The sequence below is a fragment of the Cavenderia fasciculata genome, assembly GCF_000203815.1.
Source record: "Cavenderia fasciculata unplaced genomic scaffold Scf_Dfasci-G-b-126g04.f1-5, whole genome shotgun sequence".
NCBI lineage: Eukaryota > Evosea > Eumycetozoa > Acytosteliales > Cavenderiaceae > Cavenderia > Cavenderia fasciculata.
The window spans coordinates 86,466-110,494 of NW_004457715.1; the positions used below are offsets into that span (position 1 = coordinate 86,466).

The window sequence follows — 24,029 nt, forward strand, 5'->3', positions numbered from 1 at the left end:
TCCATTAAGGCTGCACTTAAATCTTCTGTAAATGATACATTATGTTGTTGTTGTTGATTATTCACATCATTTTCTTCTTCTTCTACTTCTTGTTCTGCACCATTATTATTATTGTTATTATTATTATTTACATTATCCTTTACATCTTTTTCTTTTTCTTCTTCTTTTCGAATTAATAATTCAATTCCATCTTTTACCTCCTGTTCTTCTTGTTCTTGTTTAACATTTTCATCTTTACCGTCTTCTAATTGTTCAGTTTTTAAAACATTGACATTGGTAATTTCTTTACGACAAAAGAAACAAGTCTTTTTGGTCAATAAATGTCTTGTAATACAATGATGACATGAAGTATGTTTACAAGGTTCAAAGATTCTATTACAATCATAAACATAACAAATCAAACATATATTATTATCCATTGAATTACCAAGTTCCTAAAAATAAAAAAAATATTAATATTAATTTAATTTTTCTTTTTTTTCTTTTCTTTTTTTTCTTACATCATGAATAGAAGGAGAACGAGTAGGAGCAATTGGTTTTGAAAGAGTAGTAAACAATTCAACAAGGATAGTTTTTTGAATAGGGGAAACTCCACTATTGATTGCAATGGCCTTGATGATTGGTACAATCTCTGGTGGAACTCTTGTAAATGCATCTAAAAACGGTTGGTTGGATCCTTTGTAAAGATTATAGATTGGTTCCAACAATTGAACAAAGATTGCATAATAGGATGTACCAGTTGAATTTGGATGTAATAATAATTTATCCATAATATAAGTAAGGAATTGACCAATGATCAACATTGAAGTTTGATTACCCAATATCAACTCTGAAAAGTTGGTACATAGATATTCAAAAACTTGGAGACGTATTTTAACCTCTACCTTTGATTCAATGTTTTCAGAGATATTTGAAAACATTGAATTTAATAATTTAAGTAATGAATTTGGATTCTCAATACATAATTTTTGAAATATTTTTGAAAAGTTTTTAAATTGTTTCTAAAAAATTAAAAATAATAAATAAATAAATCAATCAATCAAATCTCTTTTTATATTTTATACTTACAGAAGTTAAAACTGTTAATATTGTTAGATCAGTATCTGAAAGTCTCATTAATAAACCTTGAACAAAATATTCAAAGTCTGGATGATTTGTTAGGATTGAATAGAAGTTTGGTCTTCTTAAAAGTACCCAAATTAAATCTATTGATTGTTGTTTTGTTTCTAAAAAAAAATAAAAAATAAAAAGATTAATAAATAAATAAATTATTTCTTTTTTTTTTTTTTTTTTTTACCTCTATCAACAATTTGATCATGTTTTCTAAATAAAATGGTTAAAACTTGATTTGTAGTTTCCAAATTATAATTTGTAAATGCTTCCTTTTCATCCCAATCGATTAGATGACAGAATTCACAAAATATTGTCGATAGGTAATAGTCATACATAAATTCAAATACATGACTATCCAAAACCTTTATAAATAATGATGCTGTAAATGATACATGTCTCCATACTAATTGTGGATATACTGACTAAAAATAGAATAGAATAATAATTAGTATGAAAATAATTAAGTTTCTTTTTTCTTTTTCTTTACCAATTCTAAAACTTCATTTTTAAAAAAATGAATTTTATGTTTATATTGTTCAACTTCTTCTCTTTTCTTTGTTAGATGAGCCAAATCAGTGATTGCATCAATAGCATTTGATTCCAAATAAAATAGGGTAAGATAGTTTTTGATTAAAGAGAATTGAGTGCAAAGACTAATTTGAAGAAGTGATGTTGCAATATTGTAGAGTTGTTGGTCTGTTGACATGATGGGTTCTAGACCATTATTCTGTTGGTCATATTGATCAATGACAAAATTCTTTTTGAGAAAGGAATAGACTCCGCCAACACGTTGTCTATCGCAATTGTTCAAATAAAAGAATGATTCTGGGAATTGTTGAACATTTGATTGAGCACTCACGAGCAATGGTTCAATGCACATCAATACGATATAGTAGAGATTGCTGAGTGTTGAAAAGTTTAATTGTTCCGATATCGATCCACTTGCAATCTTTTTTGAATGTGAAAAATGATTGGAAACAATTCTTTCAAACCATTCCAACGTTAATTGATTCACACTCTTCCCATGTTTTTCAATAATCGTATCTTTTGATGATAATAATAATTTAACAATTCTATATTGAATTTGTCTTGATTGATTTTTTAATAATATATAATTCTAAAAAAGAAAAAAAAAGTATTAATAATTATAATTATATATATTTGTTTGTTTGTTTTTTCTATATTTACAGATTGTAATTGTTTTGAAGTTTTTTTATCATTTTTCTTTTTTAAAGTTAGGTATTCAAAGAAACAAACTTGTCTTTGATTTAATATACATTGAAGAATTTCATTGGATAGACGATTTGAAAAGATACTTTGTTGAGTGATTGGACTCGTCATTAATCTTTCAACAACTTTTAATACATTGATATTTCTTTTCAAATCCACCTGTGTCTTTAATAGATATGTTATTCTACTAAATAATACTGATATAAATCTATTATATATTGATTGATCCTAAATTTTAAAATGAATAAATTAATAATTAAATAATTAATTATTTTTGATTTGACTTACAATATTAAAAGTTTCAATTAAATTTAAGAATAAATCAATTGTTGATTGTTTATAATTTAAAATCAAATTCTCCAATACTGGATAAAAGAATGTACTAATTGTATAAACATTTAAACTATCAATTAAATCGGTTAAAATTGGTGTTGCCAATAATATAAATTTTGATTCATTAAACTAAAAATAATTAATTAAATAAATATAGATATTAGTATTGAATACATATGTATCTACTATTTTCTCTTTGTTTAGATCTTACAAAAGTAGGAGATAAATCAATTAATTTTAATAGTTTTGCCAATATAACATTTTGATAGTATGTACGAGTAAAAGAGAGGATGGGGTATGTGATAAGAGGAGAGGCATCTTTGTATTGATTGACGTGTGGAAATGTACCATAGTTGGGAGAACATTTACCGTGTTGAAAGGATAGGACGGGGATGAAAAAGATAGAGTGTCCAGGTGGCGTCTTTAACATTGATGGTGTAAACGTTTGTTCTGAAAAGTAATGTCCCTTTGTAAAAGTGGTCATTCGACGTTGTTCAATATCCAACACACAAGTGACTACATCTCCACTTTGAACATACATTGATTTAGTCTTTTCAAACAGTATAGAGACATAGGTGAGTGTTTGTGGTGTTTCTCCAGTACCTCCAACATTATCTGGATTATGGAATGCTACCCATCCAACCATAATCGGTGAATGTGATACGGTTACTTCAAACTGCCATACACCCCTTGCTTTTGGTGGTACCGGTATATTGCAATGAAATGTTGGTAGTCCTTCGATTTGGTGTGGGAATATATCGGTGCCGTAGAACCGTTCGACAAAACTCTCTTTCTGAAGCAATTCAAAGTTGACGGGAAAGTGTTCAGCTAGATTAGCTCGATACCGCTGTTCAAACGTTGTGGTGGTCTCTGAGAATGGTGGTTGACCCGATGGATTGTTGTACAGCAACATTGCATGTAATGATTCATCGTCACCGTTCCCTAAACTACCCGAAGCTGTGTTACTACCATTGTTGTTGAAAGTAAGTAAGCTTTGAAACATTGATAGAATGGGATTGAATATTGATAAGGTGGTGCGATGATGACTATTCAAGTCTGCATTATCTCTTCGTATACGACTATTTGCACTATCTACATATTCCTCTACTTGAAGTGTAAAGTCTGAGAAATCTTTACTACACTCTACATTGTATCTAATCGATTCTTTTCCTGATATCGATAACATGTTGATTCGATTCTTATTCTTTCAAAGAGTAAGTCGTACTAATCCCCTCTTTTTTAGAAAACTATACAATTAAAACTAATAGGTTGTAAGATTATTCTAATCTCGGTTGATATATGTCATAAATTATATAAATATATAAATATTTGTATTATATTGTTTGTTGTAGAATAGAATCCCGCCTCTAGTTCTTTGCAAAGCACAGATTTTCAGGTGCAAGTAGTTTTGAGTAAAAAAAAAAAAGAAAAATGAAATTAATTTGGGACCTGAGCTCAGTGTGATTAAAGCAGAAGGAACATCATTAAACCATTTATATTAATTAAAGATAAATAGAGACAGATAGATAGATAGAGATAGATATAGATAGAGATAGATATAGATAGATAGAGAGATAGATAGATAAGTAACAAACAAAGGGATATGGTATGATAACAAGATATGGTCTAGATGATGTGATGAATCATTGAAATAGTAAACTAACATCACATGTCATTTATTCATGATTTACTACAACACCCCCACCTACAACTACAACTATGATACACACATATCATATGTACTACTAGATACACTATATATTAATTCAAAATAGACAAGGAAAGACACGTTTGTCTAAATGGTATACACCTTATGAAGATGCAGAAAAGAGAAAACTATCAAATGAAATTCACAAGATTGTAAACTCTAGAGAATCAAAATTCACAAACTTTGTAGAGGTATGATGATAATGACAATCAACATGTAATAGAATAGACCTATAGACTCACGACTGACAAATATATATTTGATTTGAATTATTATAGTTTAGAACACACAAGATTGTATATAGAAGATACGCAGGTTTATTCTTTTGTATTTGTGTAGATCCCAATGAAAATGAATTGTTTTGTTTGGAGGCTATTCATTTGTTTGTAGAGATTCTTGATGCCTACTTTGGCAATGTATGCGAGCTCGACCTTGTATTCAATTTTTATAAAGTATATGCTATTTTGGACGAAGTGTTTTTGGCAGGTGAATTGATGGAACCTTCCAAACAAGTGGTCTTACAAAGAATGGAATTCCTTGATAACCTTCCATAAATAATCAATAACAACAACAACAAAAATAATTATTTTTAATCCAACCCTATGACTACGATCCTCCCCTTACCTTACCTCTCCATTATAAATAGTATTTATTAACCCTCTCCTCCTCCTCCATTAACACCTCTCAATCTTGATAGACAACAAAACATATAGCTCCCCTTTATCTCCCAAGCCGACATATCCAAAATGTAATAATAATAATAATCATAATCAATAATAATAATAATAATAATAATAATAAAATCAATTGTCAACAAATTTATAAACCTTTAAAAATAATAATAATAATAATAATAATGTATTAAATATAATGGATAGATAGAACCAATACCAATATTACAAATGGTTTACAATTTTGGTCGAAAGATTGAATTTTAGTTTTGGAGGTGTATTTCCAGATCCAAAACAAAGATAAATTGGTTGATATTGATATTGATGATCATCACCACCATTGTCTTTCATCTGTTGTTCTATTTGTTGATGAATGATCCCACCATAAAGTGATTTACCAAGTATTAATACATTTCTATTTTCTGGATCTAATCGACGAATATCAACTTGGAAATTAATATCATTCCCAAATATAACTAGTTGATCTATATTTGATTGATTGATTAGGTGGTCAAATCTAAATATCCAACGATCATTTACCTGGCGGTTAATGTATATTGATAGTTTAATAAGAGTTGATGGGAATATTAAACCATCACCATCATCTCTGCCAATTATATGTATCTTTGTATTGTGGTTTGTTGTTGTAGAGACACGGTATTTGAATTCAGTGATTGATTGTGGAATTGGTTGTTTGTAGGGTTGTTCTAATAGACTATAATCAATGTGTTTCAGAGTGGAAGGATAGATAAATTGAAGAGGTGGAGGTTTGATGGATTGGTTTTGGTGAATCCATTTAAACTCTTGTAAGTTGTTTGGTAGAGTGATCGTTGGCAGTGAATCATTACTGACTTGAAAGTCCTTGATTACTAGTTTTTTGATCGAGTTTGGTAGTTTGTCGAATTGTGATACATTGTAACCTGTCAAAGTGAGCGACTCGACATTGTCTGGGATTGGCTGCTTTTCATTGGGGTTTGCACTTTGAGGGTTCATGTGGAGTTCAAGTGTTTTTACACTCGATGGTATAAATCCAACTGGTAAATTTGAATTTATCTTGATTGATAGTATCGTCAATCGTTGAGGTAGACTGAAGTGGTGGAGACTAAAGATTGATGTATAATTAAAATAATTGGTCAATGATGTCAGTGTTGGTGGAAAGAAGCCCGTCTTTATAAAATGAAGAGGTTGACCAAGATTCTTGAATGTTGTAAGGTTTGGAGGTAGTCTTATGCACGATGCTCTTAAATCTAGGTGTATGTTAAGTACCAGGTTTTCTAGTTTGACGAGACCGTTGAGATTCAACTCACAAGTATCATTATTCAGGTCGGGATCGAGAATTTCAAGGTAGAGATGTACCAAATGTACGAGTGGTCGAAAGTAGGTCGGTGATGATGGTATATCTTCCATTTCAGTCTTTAGATAGGTTAAACTCTTTGGTAGTGTACAGTATTTGGTATCTTCCTTATCAGCAATAGAGTATGTCCTCAACCAAGTGAGAGAGGTGAGTGTGTCTAGTCCAAGTCGACGGGGTTCTATATAAAAATTAGAGCCCATGTAAAGGTCCAACCTTTCAAGACCTGCTGGTAGTATCTTGTTGGGAAAGTTCTGACTTTCGATCAACAAGGTCAACGACCTTAATGAATCGGGGAGCCCATTACACTTTTCTATTGCTTCTTGTGTTTCATAGTGTATGGTTAAATGGTTGAGTAGAGGTGGGAATCTAAAGTCGGCTGGTAATGGTTTTCTGATTGGTTGGTGAAGGGTCAATGAAGTGGTTGATTGAGGTATACCTAATGATAGTTCCATACTATCATCCTTGTATTCTTCTAATACTATTGCCGTTGCAATGATATTATTACTATCATCACGACCATGACTATTCCTCTTGTTGTTGTTGTTTATAATACTTTTTTTTATCACGTATAATCATTGTATCTGAAAATGTATTTGTAAACATTTTCTTGAATGACTTTAGATGATAACATTTCTTTGAGTAATAAGCATTGATGTTGTTGATGTAATGATTACTTTTAGGATTTTTGTATTCAATATGTTTAAATGATAGATGATAGTTGACAGCAGCAGAAGGAGTAGTAAAGTTGAATAATCTTTTACAAGATAACAACAAACACACCAAATCTACATTATCATCTACATAGTTGATTATTTTTAATAATAGTATAGTTGGTATCTTTTTAATATAATCTTCTTCTTCTTCCCCTCCTCCACTTTGCATTATTTTCTAATTTTTAATAAAAGTAAAAAAAAAATAATAAAAGAGGTGAAGTACATCATTATCACAACTCTTACTTTTTGCAAAAAGAGATAATAATAATAATAATTGAACTTCAATCAATACATTAATACTCTAATCCGATGATTTTCTTGAAAATTTTAAATATCTTTTTTGTCATAGCAACTCATCACAGACAGAATGCATTGAACAATTAAATAGAATATTTATTTATTTATTTTAGATGAAAGAAATAATAATAACATCAGTATTAAAGAATAAATACTTATTATATCATATACTATCAAATATAAAGAGATGTTATGGAGAGACGGTCGTGTTTTATGATCGAGAGGTCGCACTGTACCGATCACGAAGATTAACGTCTATCTACAAGTACAACGAGATACACCGTATCGAGTGGATGATCACCAATCGCTACTTGGGACTACTCAAAGAAAAGGTTCAACGAAACGAGTTTCTGTCGGTACGATCACTCGAGGTAGACACGATCATCACTGCTGCCACGGCGTTTGTGCGTGACCTCGACACGTACAAGTATATCCTGTACCGATGCTCAAAGCAAAAGATTGACAAGCACTGTCAAGAGATGATGTATCTGGCCACCAAGAATGCCAATCTAGACATTCTCAAGCATCTCTGTGACTCGGTGTTTGACCTGACCATGAACCGACTCAAACATAACCCCGCCCCTGAAGACCTCGGCTTTATCAAACACATCTATGCATGTGCCATGGAATCGGGCTCGAAACGAACCTTTTCCTTTGTCTACAACCGTCTCAGTTACCCGACCTGTAACACTGAGAGTGTACGTCGCTCGAGTATCTCCAACGAGATGATCGAACATGTTCTTGAAACCAATGCAAGACTATTACAACGTGTATTTTTAAAGAGCTACTATTACAGAATGTTAGTTGCAAACATTTCCCAACAACACCTCGAAAAGCATTGTCTATTATACGATCAAGACCAATTTCAAGAATTCATTTATTACATTTCCAAAAAATCTTTTAATGAAGATGAAATCATTTTAACTGGAAAAGAGAATAGTAGTAGTAATAATAGTATTGATGATTGGAGACGTACTGGTGGTGATTCAATTCAATTATCCTCAAATCAAAATAATAATAATAATCAAAATAATAATCAAAATAATAATATATTTTCAAGTCAACTTATATTAGAAACAATAGATAGAATTGAATTTATATTTGATCAATATTATGAATACAAGGATGAAAAACAAAAAGAAATATTTAAAAAGTTGAAATCATATTGTGAAGATCAATTTGATTATTTAGATGCAACACAAAAAAAGATTATATTATTTTCAGAGATTTTACAATTTATTGGTGGAAATGGAGTTAATTTGGCCAAACATATGTTGCAATGGAGTTTCAATCAACAAGAATCAACAACTAAAATGTTGCAACATGTTATAAACAAGTTTGGTTATGCATGTGTATTCAAGAATGGATCAGAATCACAAGTTCAAGAGACTATTGACCAAATCGACAAGTCATACTTGGAGAATAATCAATACAGATGGTGGGTTGATTGTTATTGTATTGCAACTGGTCATTTGTCGGTACTGCAATTTTTACAAAAACAAAATACTTTGTTTAAATCACAACATCAATTTCAAACATTGTATGACACATCGATGCAAGAATGTTTAAATTATAGTTTGGAGAATCAGAGATTGGATGCCATTTCATTTTTATTGGCCAACAAGTTAAAACCTACCAGTCCACAACTTCAAAAGGCACTAGAAAAGAATAATATTAAATTGGTCAAATTGCTTTATGAAAACAACAAAAAAGCAATCACTGGTGGTAAATTCTTATTGTCAGTGTGGGACAAGGAGAGCATCGCGTTTTACGATAAAATACTAGCATCATCCAATTCAACAACCAATAGTAAACGAGGTGACAAACGTCTCTATCTAACACCATCTCTATTGAAACAAGATAATTTGGAAATGTTTATTCATTTGTTAGAGGCATTGGGTAGTGGTGAATCAGACGCTAGAATTAAAGAGGTTTTCGATGCAGTTCAATCAGCAACACCAACTCGAATCGAAAAATATTGTAGAGATTATTATTTAAAAAACCAATTACATCTTCAGAGACCAATCAATATTGGTAATCTACTGGTCAATGGTCATTTTGATTTTATTAAACAACTACAAGACCTAAATCTCCCTCTAACGTTTACATTTACGTCATTGATTGGTAAAATAGGTGATGTTGGATGGATTCCAATCCTCACCAAATATTCTGCCATTTCTGATTGGCCTAGAGATGTATTGGCATCGGCCATTCAATCTGGTCGTCTTGAAATGGCAAAATATGTTGTCAAATATCTCTCGGAACAAGGTAAAAAGGTTCAATTGACTCTATCTCACTCTAGTTATCCATCTTTGGGTCACAATGGAACCATCGACTTTAGTATACCTTATTATCTGGTTCACTTTGAAGACTATCAAATGGCTGAATGGCTATTGTGGAATGTCCCTCTTTTACCCTCTGATGACACACCAGAACAATTATCCAAATTTCAAGATGCTTTCCAAAACGAACAAAATCAAGAAATCTATATCAATTATTATTTCCTATCAAATGATACAAAATTATTGATAAATAATTATTTACAACAAAAATTATCAAATCAATTTAAATTAAACATTTAATAAATTAAATTATTTTTTATTGGTCAAAGGATGGAATTTTAATTTTGGAGGATAATTATTTCCAGTTTCAAAATAAAGATAAATTGGTCTGTTTTTATCTTTACATTCTATTTCTTGTTGAATGATTCCACCAAAAAGTGATTTACCAATTATTAATACATTTCTATTTTCTGCATCTAATCTACGAATATCAACTTGAAAATTAAATTGTTTAATATTTAGTTGTTGTACATTTGAATGATTGATTAGATGATTTAATTGAAATATCCAATAATCATTTTCATCTTCATGATCATTTATGGTGATTGATAGTTTTTGAAGAGTTGATGGTATTATTAAACCAGGTTCATCACCTATTGAATGAACTTGTGTTGTCTCGTCAATCCAGTTTGTTTTAGAAACTAAATATTTGAATTCATTGACTGTTGGTGGAATGGTTTGTTGGGAGGTGTGTTGTTGTTGGAGTTGACTATAATCAATATATTTTATATTGGGAGGATAGATAAAATGAAGAAGTGGAGGTAGTTCACTACCATATTTATGACTCCATGTAAACTCTTCTAAATTGTTTGGAAGATTAATAGGAGGAGTAGTGTCTTTCAAGTCTTTTGATACAACCAAATCGTAAAATACCAGTTTTTTAACAGAGTTTGGTAGTTTGTTGATTCCTGTCACATGATAGCTTGACAACTCCAACGTCTCTATACTGTTTGGAAATGAACCATCGATTTTCAATCCTTTGGCTATTGTTTCTGAAGTAAAGACTCTGATTTTAAGTGTCTTTACAGTTGGTGGTATAAATGATGCATGTGGAATATCTGAATAGGTTTCTATTAGTAAGAATGTCAATTGTGGTAATGAAACATTTCGAAAATCGATTTCACTAAAAGCCATTTCCAATGATGTCAGAGTTGGAGGAAAGAATTCCGTTGTCAGATTGGTGGCTGGTTTACTACAAACGAGGTTCAATGCCGTAAGATTTGGGGCAAGACGGATATGTGGCGCATCGACAGCATGAATAACCATGAGTTCCAATTTCTCTAGTGAGACGAGACTGTCGAGATACAGTACATCAGACTCGGATACAATGATCAGCGACAAGTTGAGATGTACCAATTGGACGAGTTGATTAAAGTAGGTAGGTGATGGTATTTTTGGGATACGTATTTCGAGTTGTTCCAAACTATTCGGAAGTGCACAGTAGGTGGCACCCTTGTCATCATCAACCACACCTGTCTTTAGACAAGTAAGAGAGGTGAGACTATCCAATCCAAGACGACGTGGATCAAATTTAGAGCCAGATTTCAATTCAAGCTTTTCAAGACCTGTTGGTAGTGCCTTGTCACTAAACTCGATACCAATATTGGAGGTATTTAACGTTAACGACTTTAATGAATCTGGAAAGACTCTTTGTTCATGTAATACAACCTTTTTAGTCGTCTCTTTGGTTCCATAGTGTAAGGTCAAGTCGTTGAGTTGGCGTGGGAAGGTGGATGGTAATAGTTTATCGATTCGTCGATAAATATCCAATGAAACGGTCGATTGTGGTAATGATAGCGCAGATAGTTTGTCTAATGACAATTTCTCTGATACTATTACTTTTGTTATGTTGTTGTTTTTGTTGTTGTTGTTTACTATATTATTATTCTTGTTGTTTTCTTCTTCTTCTTCTTCTTTGATGATCATTGTATCTGAAAATGTGTTGTTAAACATTCTCTTGAATGAGTTTAGATGATAACATTTCTGAGCGTAATAGGCATCGATGTTATTGTCGTTGTCTGTTGATGAATGTGATGATGATGATGATTCTTCTATTTTCATATATTTAAGATGTTTAAATGATAAATTGTTGTTGACAGCAGCAGAAGAAGTAAAGTTGAATAATCTTTTACAACTTAACAATAGACAAACTAAATCTACATTATCAGTCACATGATCAATAATATTTAAAAGTAGTATAGTTGGTATCTTGTTGATATAATCTCCTTCTTCTTCTCTTTGTTGTTCATCATTTTGCATTATACTATTATCTGTTCTTTTAAATAATTATTTGATAATCATGATTACAAAAGATAATGATTTGTCTTTTACAAAAAATCTAGAAATAAACCAGAACTTAATCAAATTGTAATTATTTATTTTTAGTTTAGAAGAAGAGGTAGATCGAAATATAGTTTTGGAGGTGTATTACCAGTTGATTTAAAATAAAGATAAATTTGTCTATATTGACCATCTTTCATATGTTGACTGTGAATGATACCACCAAAAAGTGATTTACCAATTATTGAAAATGGAGTACCAATGTCTCTAGTGAGACTAGACTATTGAGATATAGTGCACTGGAATGGTCTATACTAGTCAACGAAAGATGGAGATGTACCAACTTTAATAGTTGATTAAAGTAGGTGGGTGATGGTATATGATCTAAATAAAAGTCTAGTTGTACCAAGCTCTTTGGAAGTGTACCTATTTCTTCGGTGGATAGAGAGTATGACTTTAACCAATTGAGAGATGTGAGTTTGTCCAGTCCAATACGACTTGGTTCTAGTTTAGATTTGGAGAAAAAGTAAAGTCTTTCAAGACCAACTGGCAACAAGCAGACTGTCTTTTTGTCATTTAATTCGACCTCGGTCATTGATGTTTTTAAGGACAACGACTTTAATGAATCTGGAAAGACAAGAAGGCTACTACTGCCTATTACTCCATTATAGTGTATGGTCAAGTGTTTGAGACGAGGTGGTAAATAATTGGTTGGTAAAGGGTCATAGACTCTTGGATAAATGTCCAATGAAGTAGTCGATCGAGGTAGTATTGGTAATGTTGTTGATGATTCTGATAGTTCATCCCATTCCCCTAATACCAATACCTTTTTAATGTTATCATCATCATCCACATCATTATCACCATTACTCTTTATCTTTTGATTACTTGTTTCTGTTACATTGATGATTAGTGTATCTGAAAATGTATTTGTAAACATTCTCTTGAATGAACCAAGATGATAACATTTCTGAGCATAAAATACATTGTTGTTGTTTTCATCAGTTGATGGTTCTGATTCTTTTGTATATATATATTCAATATGTTTAAATGATAGATTATTATTATTATTATTATTGACAGCAGTAGCAGAAGTAAAGTTGAATAATCTTTTACAAGTCAACAACAGACACACCAAATCTACATTATCATCAACATGATTGATTATATTGAATAATAGTATAGTTGGTATTTTGTTGATATAATCTTCTTCTCTTTGTTGTTCACTTTGCATTACTATACTAAGTACTTTGTTTTTTTAAAAAGAAATGTCTTTGTGAAAAATCTATTTATTATTTATTTATTTATTTATTTTTAATATGTCTTGAGGAGGTAGGTTGAACTTTAGTTTTGGAGGTGAATTACCTGGTTCAAAATAAAGATAGATTGGTCTATATTGTTGATATCCATCAGTTGCGTGTTGATCTATTTGTTGTTGTTGTTGAATGATTCCACCATAAAGTGATTTACCAATTATTAATACATTTCTATTTTCTGGATCCAACCGACGAATATCAACTTGGAAATTGATATCTACACCAACTCCAAATATAACTAGTTGTTCTATATTTGTTTGATTGATTATATGGTCTATTTTAAATATCCAAAATTGGCCTTGGTTGTTGACTTTTACAGCTAGAGTTTTGAGTGTCGACGGGAATATAAACCCCTCATCAATACCAATTGAATGAACTTCAGTGTCTTCAAAATCACCAATAGTTTTGGTTTTAGAAACTAGATATTTAAATTCTTGGACTGATTTTGGAATTGTTTGTAGTTTGTATAGTGGTGGTTCCAGTCTACTATAATCAATGTATTTTAATGTTGGAGGATATATAAATTCGAAAGATGGATGTTTATCTTCTTCTTCTTCTTCTTCTTCATGTATCCATGTAAACTCTTCTAAATTATTTGGTAGTTTGATTATTGGAGGTTGATCATTATTATTATTATTATTATTATTATTATTATTATTATTATTATTAATATTATTACAATTTTTGGATGATTCATGCTTGACTCTTTCTAATACTAATTTCTTTATAGAGTTTGAGCTTGGTATATTATGGTTGATTAATAGTGACATATCGAAATTACCTTCCAACCATAGTGATTCGACGCTGTTTGGTATCAGTCCATTGATAGATGGATTGTCTAAACCACTGTGGATTTCAAGTTTGGTGACACTTGTAGGGATGAAATCACCTGGTATAATACTTGATAATGAAAGTACTATAAATGATTTTAATTTCTGTGGTAGCCGTAAACTGTTGAAATCATTTTCATCCAATACAATATTGAGTGATGTCAATGATGGTGGAAAGAATCCAGTTGATAGATTACTAATGGGTAGTTGTGAATCGGTTTGAATAAACTCTAATAGATTTGGAGGCAGACGAATCTGTGATGCGTCAATATTGACACTTGTCACAAACAATTTTAGTGTCTCTAGTGACACGAGAGAGTCTAGATACAATGAATCAAACTCTCCAAAATTGGTCAATGACAAATCGAGATGTACCAACCGAGTGAGTAGTTGAAAGTAGGTAGGTGACTGTATACTTGATAGTTCGATATCCAAATATTCCAAACTACTTGGTAGAGTACAATAAACTACAGCTGTACCATTATCCTTCTTCTTCTCCTCCTCCTCCTCCTCCACTAGACAATAGGATGATAGCCAAGTGAGAGAGGTTAGTCTGTCAAGTCCGATTTGACGAGTCGACAGTTGAAAGTGGGTGCAATAAAGGTCAAGCTTTTCAAGACCCTCTGGCAAAAGATTGACATCTATCTTTTCTTGACTTGTAAGTGTTAAATTGAGTGACTTTAGTGAATCTGGTAATACACTCTTATTCTCCTCTGATCCACCACCCATCACCCCATATATGTCCAAATGTTTGATATTTGGTGGTAGAAAGTCGATTGGTAATGGTTCGTTCATTTCAACACATAGATCCAATGAAGTGACTGATAGAGGTAACTTTAGAGTTGATAGTTGCTCACTACTTGTAAGCTGATCCAATACGATTACTCTTGTGATGTTTAAAAGATCGTGTTCGTCGTGATTATCATAACTCTCCTTGTTTGATATGATCATTGTGTCTTTGATTGCATTATCAAATAGACTTTGAAAAGACTTTAGATGATAACAAAATAAAGAGTAAAATACATTGTTGTTGTTATCTGTTGCTTCTATTGGGAATATATATTTAATCTTTTTAAATGATAGATTGTTCCTATACTGTTCATTATTGACAGTTAGGTTAAATAATCTTTTACAACTAAACAATAGACAAACCAAATCTACATTATCAGTCACATGGTTGATTATATTTAAAAGTAGTATAGTTGGTATCTTGTTGATATAATCTTCTCCTTGTTGTTGTTGATTGTTATGTATCATTATATATTAATATTCAAAAATCATTATAAACATTTGTTCTATGTGAAAAAAAATAAACAAAAAAAAAAAGAAATCTTTCCTAAGTTTACTAGTTATTTATTTTCTTATTATTTATTTTATTTGAGGAGGAAGAATGAATTTTAATTTTGGAGGTGAATTACCAGGTTTAAAATAAAGATAAATTGATCGATATGGATGAAGAGCAAATATATATGGTTGTACATTTTGTTCATCCTGATAGCCTGTAACACAAGTTTCTTCTCTACATCTCAACTGTCTCGTCTCACTAGAGACTTTCCATCTCCCCTCTTTTTTCTCTATAATTTTTAAAAGTAGTATAGTTGGTATCTTTTTTATAATCTTCTCCTTCTGAATCTTTTGAAAGCGAATCTGAATCTGAATCTGAATAGTCATCTAAATATTCTTCATCATAGTAATAACTATATAGATACTTGGTAAATATATAATTAGTTTGAGAGGTATATAATAATAATAATATATAGATATATGAATATATAGATAGTAATAATGACTTTAGATTAGATTGTAAATGATTATTAATTATAGTAATAAAAAGATGAATTGATGTTTATTGATTTTCATTGACCTTTTATAGTTTGTTGTTTAGTCGTTTAGTATTTTTATCCAAAGTACTTTCCATATTTGGCACCAGGATAGAGTACTGTTGATAATTAATTGAAATCTCATTGATTACTCTTTGAGCTATGCTTTAATTACAATCTAACTCTAACATTCCCCTTTCTTTAAATTGTGACCGAGTCCCATGTACCACGCTTGTTGAGATGGTAGGAAAACCATGGTTGCAAAGTTTGGTCACTGCAACCTGGGCTAAAAACCTTACCGGTGGATACAATGGCTAGGGATACTTGTTGAGTCTTTGATACGGCCCGGACGTGTTGATTAACTAGATCGTTTGGAATCCATACTTCACAATCGTTGATATTAATGGGATATTCCGTTCTACTACGTCCATTACCTTGATACTTGAATGTTCTCTTTGACTTGACGATAAACAGAGGTTTCAACCATGCTCTGCTTGTGATTACTCCAATACTATTGATTATATCTTTTGTTGGGGAATCATTGTTGTTTTGTTGTAATGATTGTATGATTCTAATTGAGTTCATTTCTTTCATATTGAAATATTTAGTTGTAGTTGGAGAAGATAGTTGTTGTCTGTATTGATGTAGCAATTCTTTAAAGTTGATTTTGGTATCGTCATAATTTATTTTTTCTATAATTCCATTATTATCTTTATCTTGTAATTTACTCTTACCTTTACCTATACTCTCTTCTCCTTTTTAAGAGTATCATTCAACACAACTCTTTGCTTGGTCCAGTCAGCCGTATTTGGGACGTCGTCATAGATGCCGCCTGGCGCCTGGCTCACTATTCCTTGGTCTCCACCGGTTACACCTTGTCCTTGCAATGTCGATTGAATCTTGTTTAAATCTTGATACAGAGTTCGATCGTCACCGACTCGTCCATCCAAATTGTCACGTGCACCTTGAGCTCCTTCCGTTTGAACGGGATAACCTTGTGCCTTCTCAGCACCTTCCGTATGAACGGGATTGCTTGTAGCCAATAATGGTTTCAACGTTTTGATAAATCTAGCATTAACCAATAAGTCCTTTGACGCCGAACCATCTGCTCCAGCAACTCTTAAAAAGGTAGAAGAGAGTATAGGTAAAGGTAAGAGTAAATTACAAGATAAAGATAATAATCGAATTATAGAAAAAGAAGATATCGTCATCACCAATTACAATATTTGGCACCAGGATAGAGTACTGTTGATAATTAATTGAAATCTCATTGATTACTCTTTGAGCTATACTTTAATTACAATCTAACTCTAACAATCATCATCATCATAATCTTTTTCTTCATTATTATTATTATTATCTCTTTTACTACTACTACTATTTGTTTGCATAATGATCGACTTTTTATAAAGTATGATCACTACTTGGTTTTTTTTTTTTTACACACACCTTGAAATCAAACATTATAAAAGTATTTAATTTTATTTTATTTATTTAGATATTGAATTTTAATTTTGGAGGTTTATTACCAGGTTCAAAATAAAGATAGATTGGTTTGTGTTGTTGACTGTGACGAATGATTCCACCATAGAGTGATTTACCAAGTATTAATATGTCTTTGTTTTGTTTGTCTAGTCTACGTATATTAACTTGGAAATTAATACCTGCACCATTAATATAGAGTTGATCTATATTTGTTTGATTGATTAAATGGTTTAATTGAAATAACCAATATTGACCTTTGTTGTCAATTGTTATCGATAGAGTTTGAAGTGTTGATGGGAAGATAAAACCTTCATCATTACCAATTGAATGAATTTTCGTGTCTTTGGTATCATTGATTTTGGTAAATGTAGAAACAAAGTATTTAAATTCTTTGATTGATTCTGGAATGGTCTTTTGTTGGTACGGTATTTCTAATCGATGTAAATCCAAATATGTCAATGTTAAAAAAGATGGATATATAAATTCGATAAATGGATTGGTATCTTCAAATTCATGAATCCATGTAAACTCCTCTAATCTATTTGGTAAAGTGACTGAAACTGCAGAGGATGCAGAGGATGATCCTGATCGTTTGACTTCTTGTAATACCAATTTCTTTAACGAATTTGGTATATTTTCAATGATTGAAAGGTTGTAACCTGCCAACCAAAGTGATTCCAATGTATCTGGAATCGACCCTACAATGGTTGCATTTTCAGTATTTAGAGCATTGTCAATTTTAATATCCTTTACACTTGATGGTATAATGTCCATTGAAACAATATCTGAATGTGAAATCAAATTGAGTGATTTTAATTTGGGTAGACGTGTAAGATTGACAAAATCAATTTGGGTAAAGATAATATCCAACGATGTCAGCGATGGTGGAAAGAATGAATTGGAGAGATTTGCAATAGGTTCATCCGTTTGAATAAACTCTAATAGATTTGGAGGTAGACGAAGTTGTGATGCATCAATACTATTGGGTACACTGAGTTCGAATATCTCGAGTGCAACTAGATTGTCGAGATAGAGAGCATCTGATATTGGAAAACTAACCAATGAAAGATCGAGATGAACCAACAGAGTGAGTGGATAATAGTAGGTGGGTGATGGCATTTGGACCAACTCGGTATCTAGATGAGTCAAACTCTTTGGCAATGTGCAATGAACGGTACCGTATTTCTCCGAGATAGAGTATGACGACAGATATTTGAGAGATTGGAGTTTGTCTAGTCCAATATTAAATGGCTCGACACGAATAGAGGAAGAGTAAAAGTCAAGCTTTTCAAGACCAACTGGCAATGAATTGATGGCTACCTCTTGATATGTCATTGACCAAACCAAGGATTTTAGTGAATCGGGTAAAGCACTCTTTTGATTCTCGATATTGGTTCCAATCTCTCCATGTATCTTTAAGTGTTTGAGATGGGGTGGGTAAAACTCTATTGGTAATGGATCATGGGATTGATGACAGAGTTCTAATGAACTAGTTGATCTAGGTAACTTTAAAGTCCAGTTGATCGATACATCTTCACAAAACCGATCCAATACTATAACTTTGTTGATTTTGTTATCATCTAGATATAGATTATCAGGATGATCAAGATGATCAGGATGATCAAAATGTTCAACACCATCATCATTATATGTTACAAGTATAGTATCAGAGACTGTATTGGTAAACAATTTTTTAAAAGAGTTTAAATGAAAGCACTGCTCTGCATAAAATACATTATTATTGTTGTTTTGAATTGCTTCTTTTGGGTATATATATTCAATATTTTTAAATGATAGATGATTCATGTACTTTTGATTAACAATAAAATTGAATAATCTTTTACAAGTCAGAAATAAACAAACTAAATCTACATTATCATTCACATGATTGATAATGTTTAATAGTATTGTATTTGGTAACTTTTTAAAAATATTTTCTTGTTGTTCATTATTACTATCATTATTATTATTATTATTATTATTATTATTATTATTATTATTATTATTATTATTATTATTATTATTATTATTACTATTACTATTATTTGTTAGCATGATCGTCAAAGTTTTAAATAATGATATTCTTTTTCATTTTTCTTGATCATCATTCTTTACCTTTTTTTTTAATTTTTTAATTTAATTTGATATTTGATTTTTTCAAGATGTTTTTTTGAAAGGTTTGTATGTGATATCCAATCCTTTGAATGCGAGATTTTCACTTTATAATAAGTGCCATCAAGTCTTTTCTTCTTTTCCAAGATTTTAAATACATTTTCGTGAAGTTGAAAGGACCAACTACCAACTATTTGTATTCCAGTCTCTTTATCAATTAATTCTTTTAATAATGGGTAGAGTGGTGAAATGTTTGGATCATCTTTAAATAATTTTTGTCGCTCTATTTCTCTAATTAGAGTAAATGAACCGGTATAGGTATTGGGTGGTGTATCGTTGGAAACTAAAATACCATATTGTTCATCTGAACTATTACTTTTATATCGATTCATTATTGCTCTTTTACAACCATGACATTCTATTTTATCCAAATTGGTTTGATTTTTATTTTCCATTAAACATTTGTGGTGATTGGTATTTAACAAATGACCATTGATAAATTGTTTGTTATAAATATACATTCCATTCATTCGGTTGGTACATTGATCATGGCTACATTCTCTTGTATCACCACTATAAATGGTTTCTTCCATCTCTTCATTATTATTATTATTATTTTGTGTTGTAATTATAATATCTTTGGTTTCTGTATTATTGTTCTTCTTGTTTCTTTTCTTTCTTTTGTATTAATTTTAATCTTTTGTTGAATCTTGCTTGTAGTTGAGGTATTACTTTGGCATTATTATTTTTTTGAGTTTTTTTATTTTGAATGAACCCATCATTTCATTCATCTTATTATTATATCTTTTCATATTTAATTTATGATATAATATATTGATACTCATATCTATTTAAAAATAAACTATATCGCTCATGGTTTTATAGAGTATTTTCAGTCTCAAAATAAGATTTTCCTTTTTTGGATTTTTTCAATTTTTTCAAATCTATAGAAACAATGATAATTTTTTATTTTTGATTACTTATGCTAAATGTATGATATATATACTTGGTATAAACTTCGTATTAACAATAAATGGAGGTTATATTAACCAAAATAAAGAATAAAACAGTAGAAATTAGGGGCTCAAATTTTCAATTTTTTGTTTGGACACATCCAAGCCTTGTTAGCTCAGTCGGTAGAGCGCAAGACTCTTAATCTTGTGGTCGGGGGTTCGAGCCCCCCATAGGGCTATCTTTTTGTCTTTGAATGACAACTTTTTTTTTTGCTCGATTTCTTGTTCTACTCACTCGTGGCTATCATTCTAACCAAGTTTCATTAATTTCCATTGAAACCACACAGAAAAACATCATAAAATGTTTAACCAATGATTTTTTTTCTCTTCTGTCAGCTGAAAAAAAAAATCTTAAGAATTATCCCATTTCTTTGATCCTTTAATATTATATTCTTGTTCTCCTAAGGGTTGGTTATTTTCCAACACAGTTTTATAAAATTCCATTGAGTCCAGACATTTAATTTTTTATTTATTTTTTGTCTACAATAAAAAATTTTTCATGAGATTTGAATCATCTTTGAATGTTTCCAGTTCAATTGATTTGAGTAGTGACTGAATTTCAAGGCATAGACCTACATGTCGGAGAATAGGAGGAAATGGATCTATAAACTTGCCATGAGGTAAATTGGTATGACCCATACCATAATCTCTAAAAATGAATGTTTTATACATTTTTTTCTCTTTTGATTTTTCAAAAATACTTTTCTCCATTTTATTTATTTTGATTTTTAATAATCTAATAATCTTTTTTCAAGATCAGACATTTGATTATTAATTTCTTTTGGTAATCTTGGACCAAATTGAGAACAATACTTTTTCATTGAAGAGAGATCATTGAGCCATTCCTTTTTGTCAATGGTGAATAATTCACGAAGGTTGTCTTTGGAAATGTCGAGACCCTTGACGTCGAGCGAGTCTTGTTCGGGGATGTAGCCAATGGGGGCGATTTGGGCACCTTCTTCACCCTTGGCATTGCAACGTTCAAAGATCCATTTGAGGACACGCGAGTTTTCACCAAATCCAGGCCAGAGGAACTTGCCTTGTTTGTTTTTACGGAACCAGTTGACGTAAAAGATCTTGGGCAGGTTTTTGGCAGAGTTGGTGCGTTGCTCCATCGACAACCAATGTGTGAAATAGTCACCCATGTTGTAACCACAGAATGGGAGCATGGCAAATGGGTCGTGACGAAGGGTACCAACCGAACCTTCAGCGGCGGCTGTCAACTCGGATGCAGTACTAGCACCCATAAAGGTACCGTGGCGCCAGTCGAATGCTTGGTAGACGAGTGGGACAGTGGAAGCACGACGTCCACCAAAGATAATGGCAGAGATGGGGACACCTTGAGGATCGTTCCACTTGGGGTCAATCGATGGACACTGGCTGACTGGTGCGGTGAAACGCGAGTTGGGGTGTGCTGCGGGACGACCCGATGCAGGTGTCCATTCCTTGCCCGTCCAGTCAATCGCCTTTTGTGGAGCAGTTCCCAGACCCTCCCACCACACGTCATTGTCGGGTGTCAATGCAACATTGGTAAAGATCGTGTTGCGATTGATTGCCTTTAGGGCGTTGGGGTTGGACGATGTGCTCGTGCCTGGTGCCACACCAAAGAACCCATTTTCCGGGTTGATAGCGTACAGTTTGCCGTCTGGACCAAACTTCATCCAGCAAATGTCGTCTCCCACCGTCTCGACGGTCCAGCCCGGTATAGTGGGCGTCATCATGGCCAAATTGGTCTTTCCACAAGCCGATGGGAACGCGGCGGCAATGTACTTTTTCTCACCCTTTGGACTGGTGATACCAAGGATCAGCATGTGCTCGGCGAGCCATCCGTCCTCCTTGGCCATACTCGATGCTATTCTCAGAGAAAAGCATTTTTTACCCAACAGAGCATTTCCTCCATACCCGCTACCAAACGAAACAATGGCACGTTCCTCGGGATAGTGAACAATGTATTTGGTAGGGTTACAGGGCCACAAAGAGTCCTTTTCTCCCTTGGCCAATGGAGCACCGACCGAGTGCAAACATGGTACAAACGTGCCGTTGGCACCCAACTTGTCGAGTACTTGTTGGCCCATACGAGTCATAATCTTCATGTTGGCAACTACAAATGGCGAGTCTGTAATCTGCACACCAATGTGTGAAATGGGCGATCCCAATGGACCCATGCTGTACGGCATCACATACATGGTACGACCCTTCATCGAGCCATTAAACAATGGCTTGAGCGTCTCTTTCATGTCATTGGGTGCCATCCAGTTGTTGTTTGGGCCTGCATCGTCCTTGTTCTTGGTACAAATATAGGTTCTCGATTCTACACGTGCTACATCATTTGGATCGGATCTTGCCAAAAAACTATTTGGTCTTTTTGAATTTAATTTTGTTAATACTCCTTGATCAACCAAATCATTTGTTAATCTTTAGATTTAAAAAAAAAATTAAAGAAATAAATAGATTAATAAATATTATTTGAATTTGTTTTTTTTTGTATTTACCTGTGAAATTCTTCTTCAGTACCATCACAAATGTGAATCTTGTCAGGTTGACATAGTTTGGCTTGTTCTTCAACCCAGTTGATCAACTTTTGATTCTTGGTTTGTTGTTTGAGTTGATCGATTGAAAAGAATCTTTTACCAGCTGATACAAATTGATTCTGTTGAACTCCAACTAACAAATGACTGCTAGACTTGGAGTAATATGATAGTGCAGTAGTTGATGGTTTAATTAATTTATACATATTTTACACAAAAATAATAAAGAAAGAAAGAAAAAATATAAACAAATAAATAAAATAGAAATAGAAAATAAAACTAAAAGAATGAGAGAGGAATAATGTTGTTAGTTACAGTTTAATATATTTAAAAAAAAAAGGGAAATTAAAATAAAATGATTAATTTATAAAAGTCATATGATTGATGACAAAGGGTAGAAGAGTATTAAGATTTGGTTGATTAAATTATTTGATGTATACTAGTTAAAGATGATCAGATGATGGATGATTAACTGAGTGATTACTACTACTTATTATTATCTTTATAATGTAGTGTAGTAATAATTTAAAACTAACCTTTTAAAAAAATATCTGTATGTTGATAATAATAATAAGTATTATTATCTCTGTTTCTGACTTTTTGTTTTGTTTGTTTGTTTGTTTGTTTGATTTATTATTATATATATATATATGTATATATATAATGTATTATGTATGTGTATTATGTAATGATGATCAAAACACACAGATATTATTTTAAAACGATAGAAAAGTAGAGAAGTACATACAAAGTGAGGGGGGTTGTTGTTTTGTGTATGTTTCAAACACACTTATGTTTGTTTGTTTGTGATTAAAAAAAATGGGTGCTTTGAGGGGGTGGCTCAAGATATTAGTTGTGACTCTAGAATGGGTGTTGTATTTAAA

The 24,029-nt window shown here is 31.8% G+C and overlaps 11 protein-coding genes and 1 non-coding gene across 12 annotated transcripts; 3 read left to right on the forward strand and 9 right to left on the reverse strand.

The window, feature by feature from the left end:
* Nucleotides 1-16: 16 nt before the first annotated feature.
* On the reverse strand, nucleotides 17-3,862 carry DFA_02045 (uncharacterized protein; the record flags this gene model as incomplete). The annotated part of the gene is made up of 9 exons (XM_004357473.1): nucleotides 17-25; nucleotides 66-434; nucleotides 501-1,001; nucleotides 1,069-1,226; nucleotides 1,298-1,535; nucleotides 1,601-2,230; nucleotides 2,302-2,571; nucleotides 2,632-2,805; nucleotides 2,888-3,862. 9 exons carry the CDS (start codon nucleotides 3,860-3,862, stop codon nucleotides 17-19), a joined length of 3,324 nt encoding a protein of 1,107 aa, XP_004357530.1.
* Nucleotides 3,863-4,107: 245 nt separating this feature from the next.
* ap2s1 (adaptor-related protein complex 2) lies at nucleotides 4,108-4,938 on the forward strand (the record flags this gene model as incomplete). Its single annotated transcript, XM_004357474.1, has 4 exons — nucleotides 4,108-4,136; nucleotides 4,452-4,575; nucleotides 4,663-4,711; nucleotides 4,838-4,938. The coding sequence occupies 4 exons, from the start codon at nucleotides 4,108-4,110 to the stop codon at nucleotides 4,936-4,938; spliced, it is 303 nt and encodes a 100-aa protein (XP_004357531.1).
* A 249-nt stretch (nucleotides 4,939-5,187) lies between these two features.
* DFA_02047 (uncharacterized protein) lies at nucleotides 5,188-7,291 on the reverse strand (the record flags this gene model as incomplete). Its single annotated transcript, XM_004357475.1, has 4 exons — nucleotides 5,188-5,211; nucleotides 5,296-6,089; nucleotides 6,363-6,931; nucleotides 6,963-7,291. The coding sequence occupies 4 exons, from the start codon at nucleotides 7,289-7,291 to the stop codon at nucleotides 5,188-5,190; spliced, it is 1,716 nt and encodes a 571-aa protein (XP_004357532.1).
* Nucleotides 7,292-8,216: 925 nt separating this feature from the next.
* DFA_02048 (uncharacterized protein) lies at nucleotides 8,217-10,001 on the forward strand (the record flags this gene model as incomplete). The annotated part of the gene is made up of 1 exon (XM_004357476.1): nucleotides 8,217-10,001. One exon carries the CDS (start codon nucleotides 8,217-8,219, stop codon nucleotides 9,999-10,001), a length of 1,785 nt encoding a protein of 594 aa, XP_004357533.1.
* Nucleotides 10,002-10,108: 107 nt separating this feature from the next.
* DFA_02049 (uncharacterized protein) lies at nucleotides 10,109-12,020 on the reverse strand (the record flags this gene model as incomplete). The annotated part of the gene is made up of 2 exons (XM_004357477.1): nucleotides 10,109-10,114; nucleotides 10,161-12,020. The coding sequence occupies 2 exons, from the start codon at nucleotides 12,018-12,020 to the stop codon at nucleotides 10,109-10,111; spliced, it is 1,866 nt and encodes a 621-aa protein (XP_004357534.1).
* A 122-nt stretch (nucleotides 12,021-12,142) lies between these two features.
* Nucleotides 12,143-15,444, reverse strand: DFA_02050 (uncharacterized protein; the record flags this gene model as incomplete). Its single annotated transcript, XM_004357478.1, has 3 exons — nucleotides 12,143-12,317; nucleotides 12,386-13,277; nucleotides 13,407-15,444. The coding sequence occupies 3 exons, from the start codon at nucleotides 15,442-15,444 to the stop codon at nucleotides 12,143-12,145; spliced, it is 3,105 nt and encodes a 1,034-aa protein (XP_004357535.1).
* A 111-nt stretch (nucleotides 15,445-15,555) lies between these two features.
* DFA_02051 (uncharacterized protein) lies at nucleotides 15,556-17,352 on the reverse strand (the record flags this gene model as incomplete). Its single annotated transcript, XM_004357479.1, has 4 exons — nucleotides 15,556-15,761; nucleotides 16,307-16,762; nucleotides 16,882-17,126; nucleotides 17,309-17,352. The coding sequence occupies 4 exons, from the start codon at nucleotides 17,350-17,352 to the stop codon at nucleotides 15,556-15,558; spliced, it is 951 nt and encodes a 316-aa protein (XP_004357536.1).
* Nucleotides 17,353-17,501: 149 nt separating this feature from the next.
* Nucleotides 17,502-19,547, reverse strand: DFA_02052 (uncharacterized protein; the record flags this gene model as incomplete). Its single annotated transcript, XM_004357480.1, has 1 exon — nucleotides 17,502-19,547. The coding sequence occupies one exon, from the start codon at nucleotides 19,545-19,547 to the stop codon at nucleotides 17,502-17,504; it is 2,046 nt and encodes a 681-aa protein (XP_004357537.1).
* Nucleotides 19,548-19,615: 68 nt separating this feature from the next.
* On the reverse strand, nucleotides 19,616-20,344 carry DFA_02053 (uncharacterized protein; the record flags this gene model as incomplete). The annotated part of the gene is made up of 2 exons (XM_004357481.1): nucleotides 19,616-20,282; nucleotides 20,337-20,344. 2 exons carry the CDS (start codon nucleotides 20,342-20,344, stop codon nucleotides 19,616-19,618), a joined length of 675 nt encoding a protein of 224 aa, XP_004357538.1.
* A 79-nt stretch (nucleotides 20,345-20,423) lies between these two features.
* On the reverse strand, nucleotides 20,424-21,289 carry DFA_02054 (uncharacterized protein; the record flags this gene model as incomplete). The annotated part of the gene is made up of 2 exons (XM_004357482.1): nucleotides 20,424-20,451; nucleotides 21,228-21,289. 2 exons carry the CDS (start codon nucleotides 21,287-21,289, stop codon nucleotides 20,424-20,426), a joined length of 90 nt encoding a protein of 29 aa, XP_004357539.1.
* On the forward strand, nucleotides 20,723-20,795 carry DFA_02055. The gene has a single exon. It is a non-coding gene; the product is annotated as a tRNA-Lys (tRNA).
* Nucleotides 21,290-21,345: 56 nt separating the features above from the next.
* Nucleotides 21,346-23,351, reverse strand: DFA_02056 (phosphoenolpyruvate carboxykinase; the record flags this gene model as incomplete). The annotated part of the gene is made up of 2 exons (XM_004357483.1): nucleotides 21,346-23,032; nucleotides 23,110-23,351. 2 exons carry the CDS (start codon nucleotides 23,349-23,351, stop codon nucleotides 21,346-21,348), a joined length of 1,929 nt encoding a protein of 642 aa, XP_004357540.1.
* Between the last annotated feature and the right edge of the window lie 678 nt (nucleotides 23,352-24,029).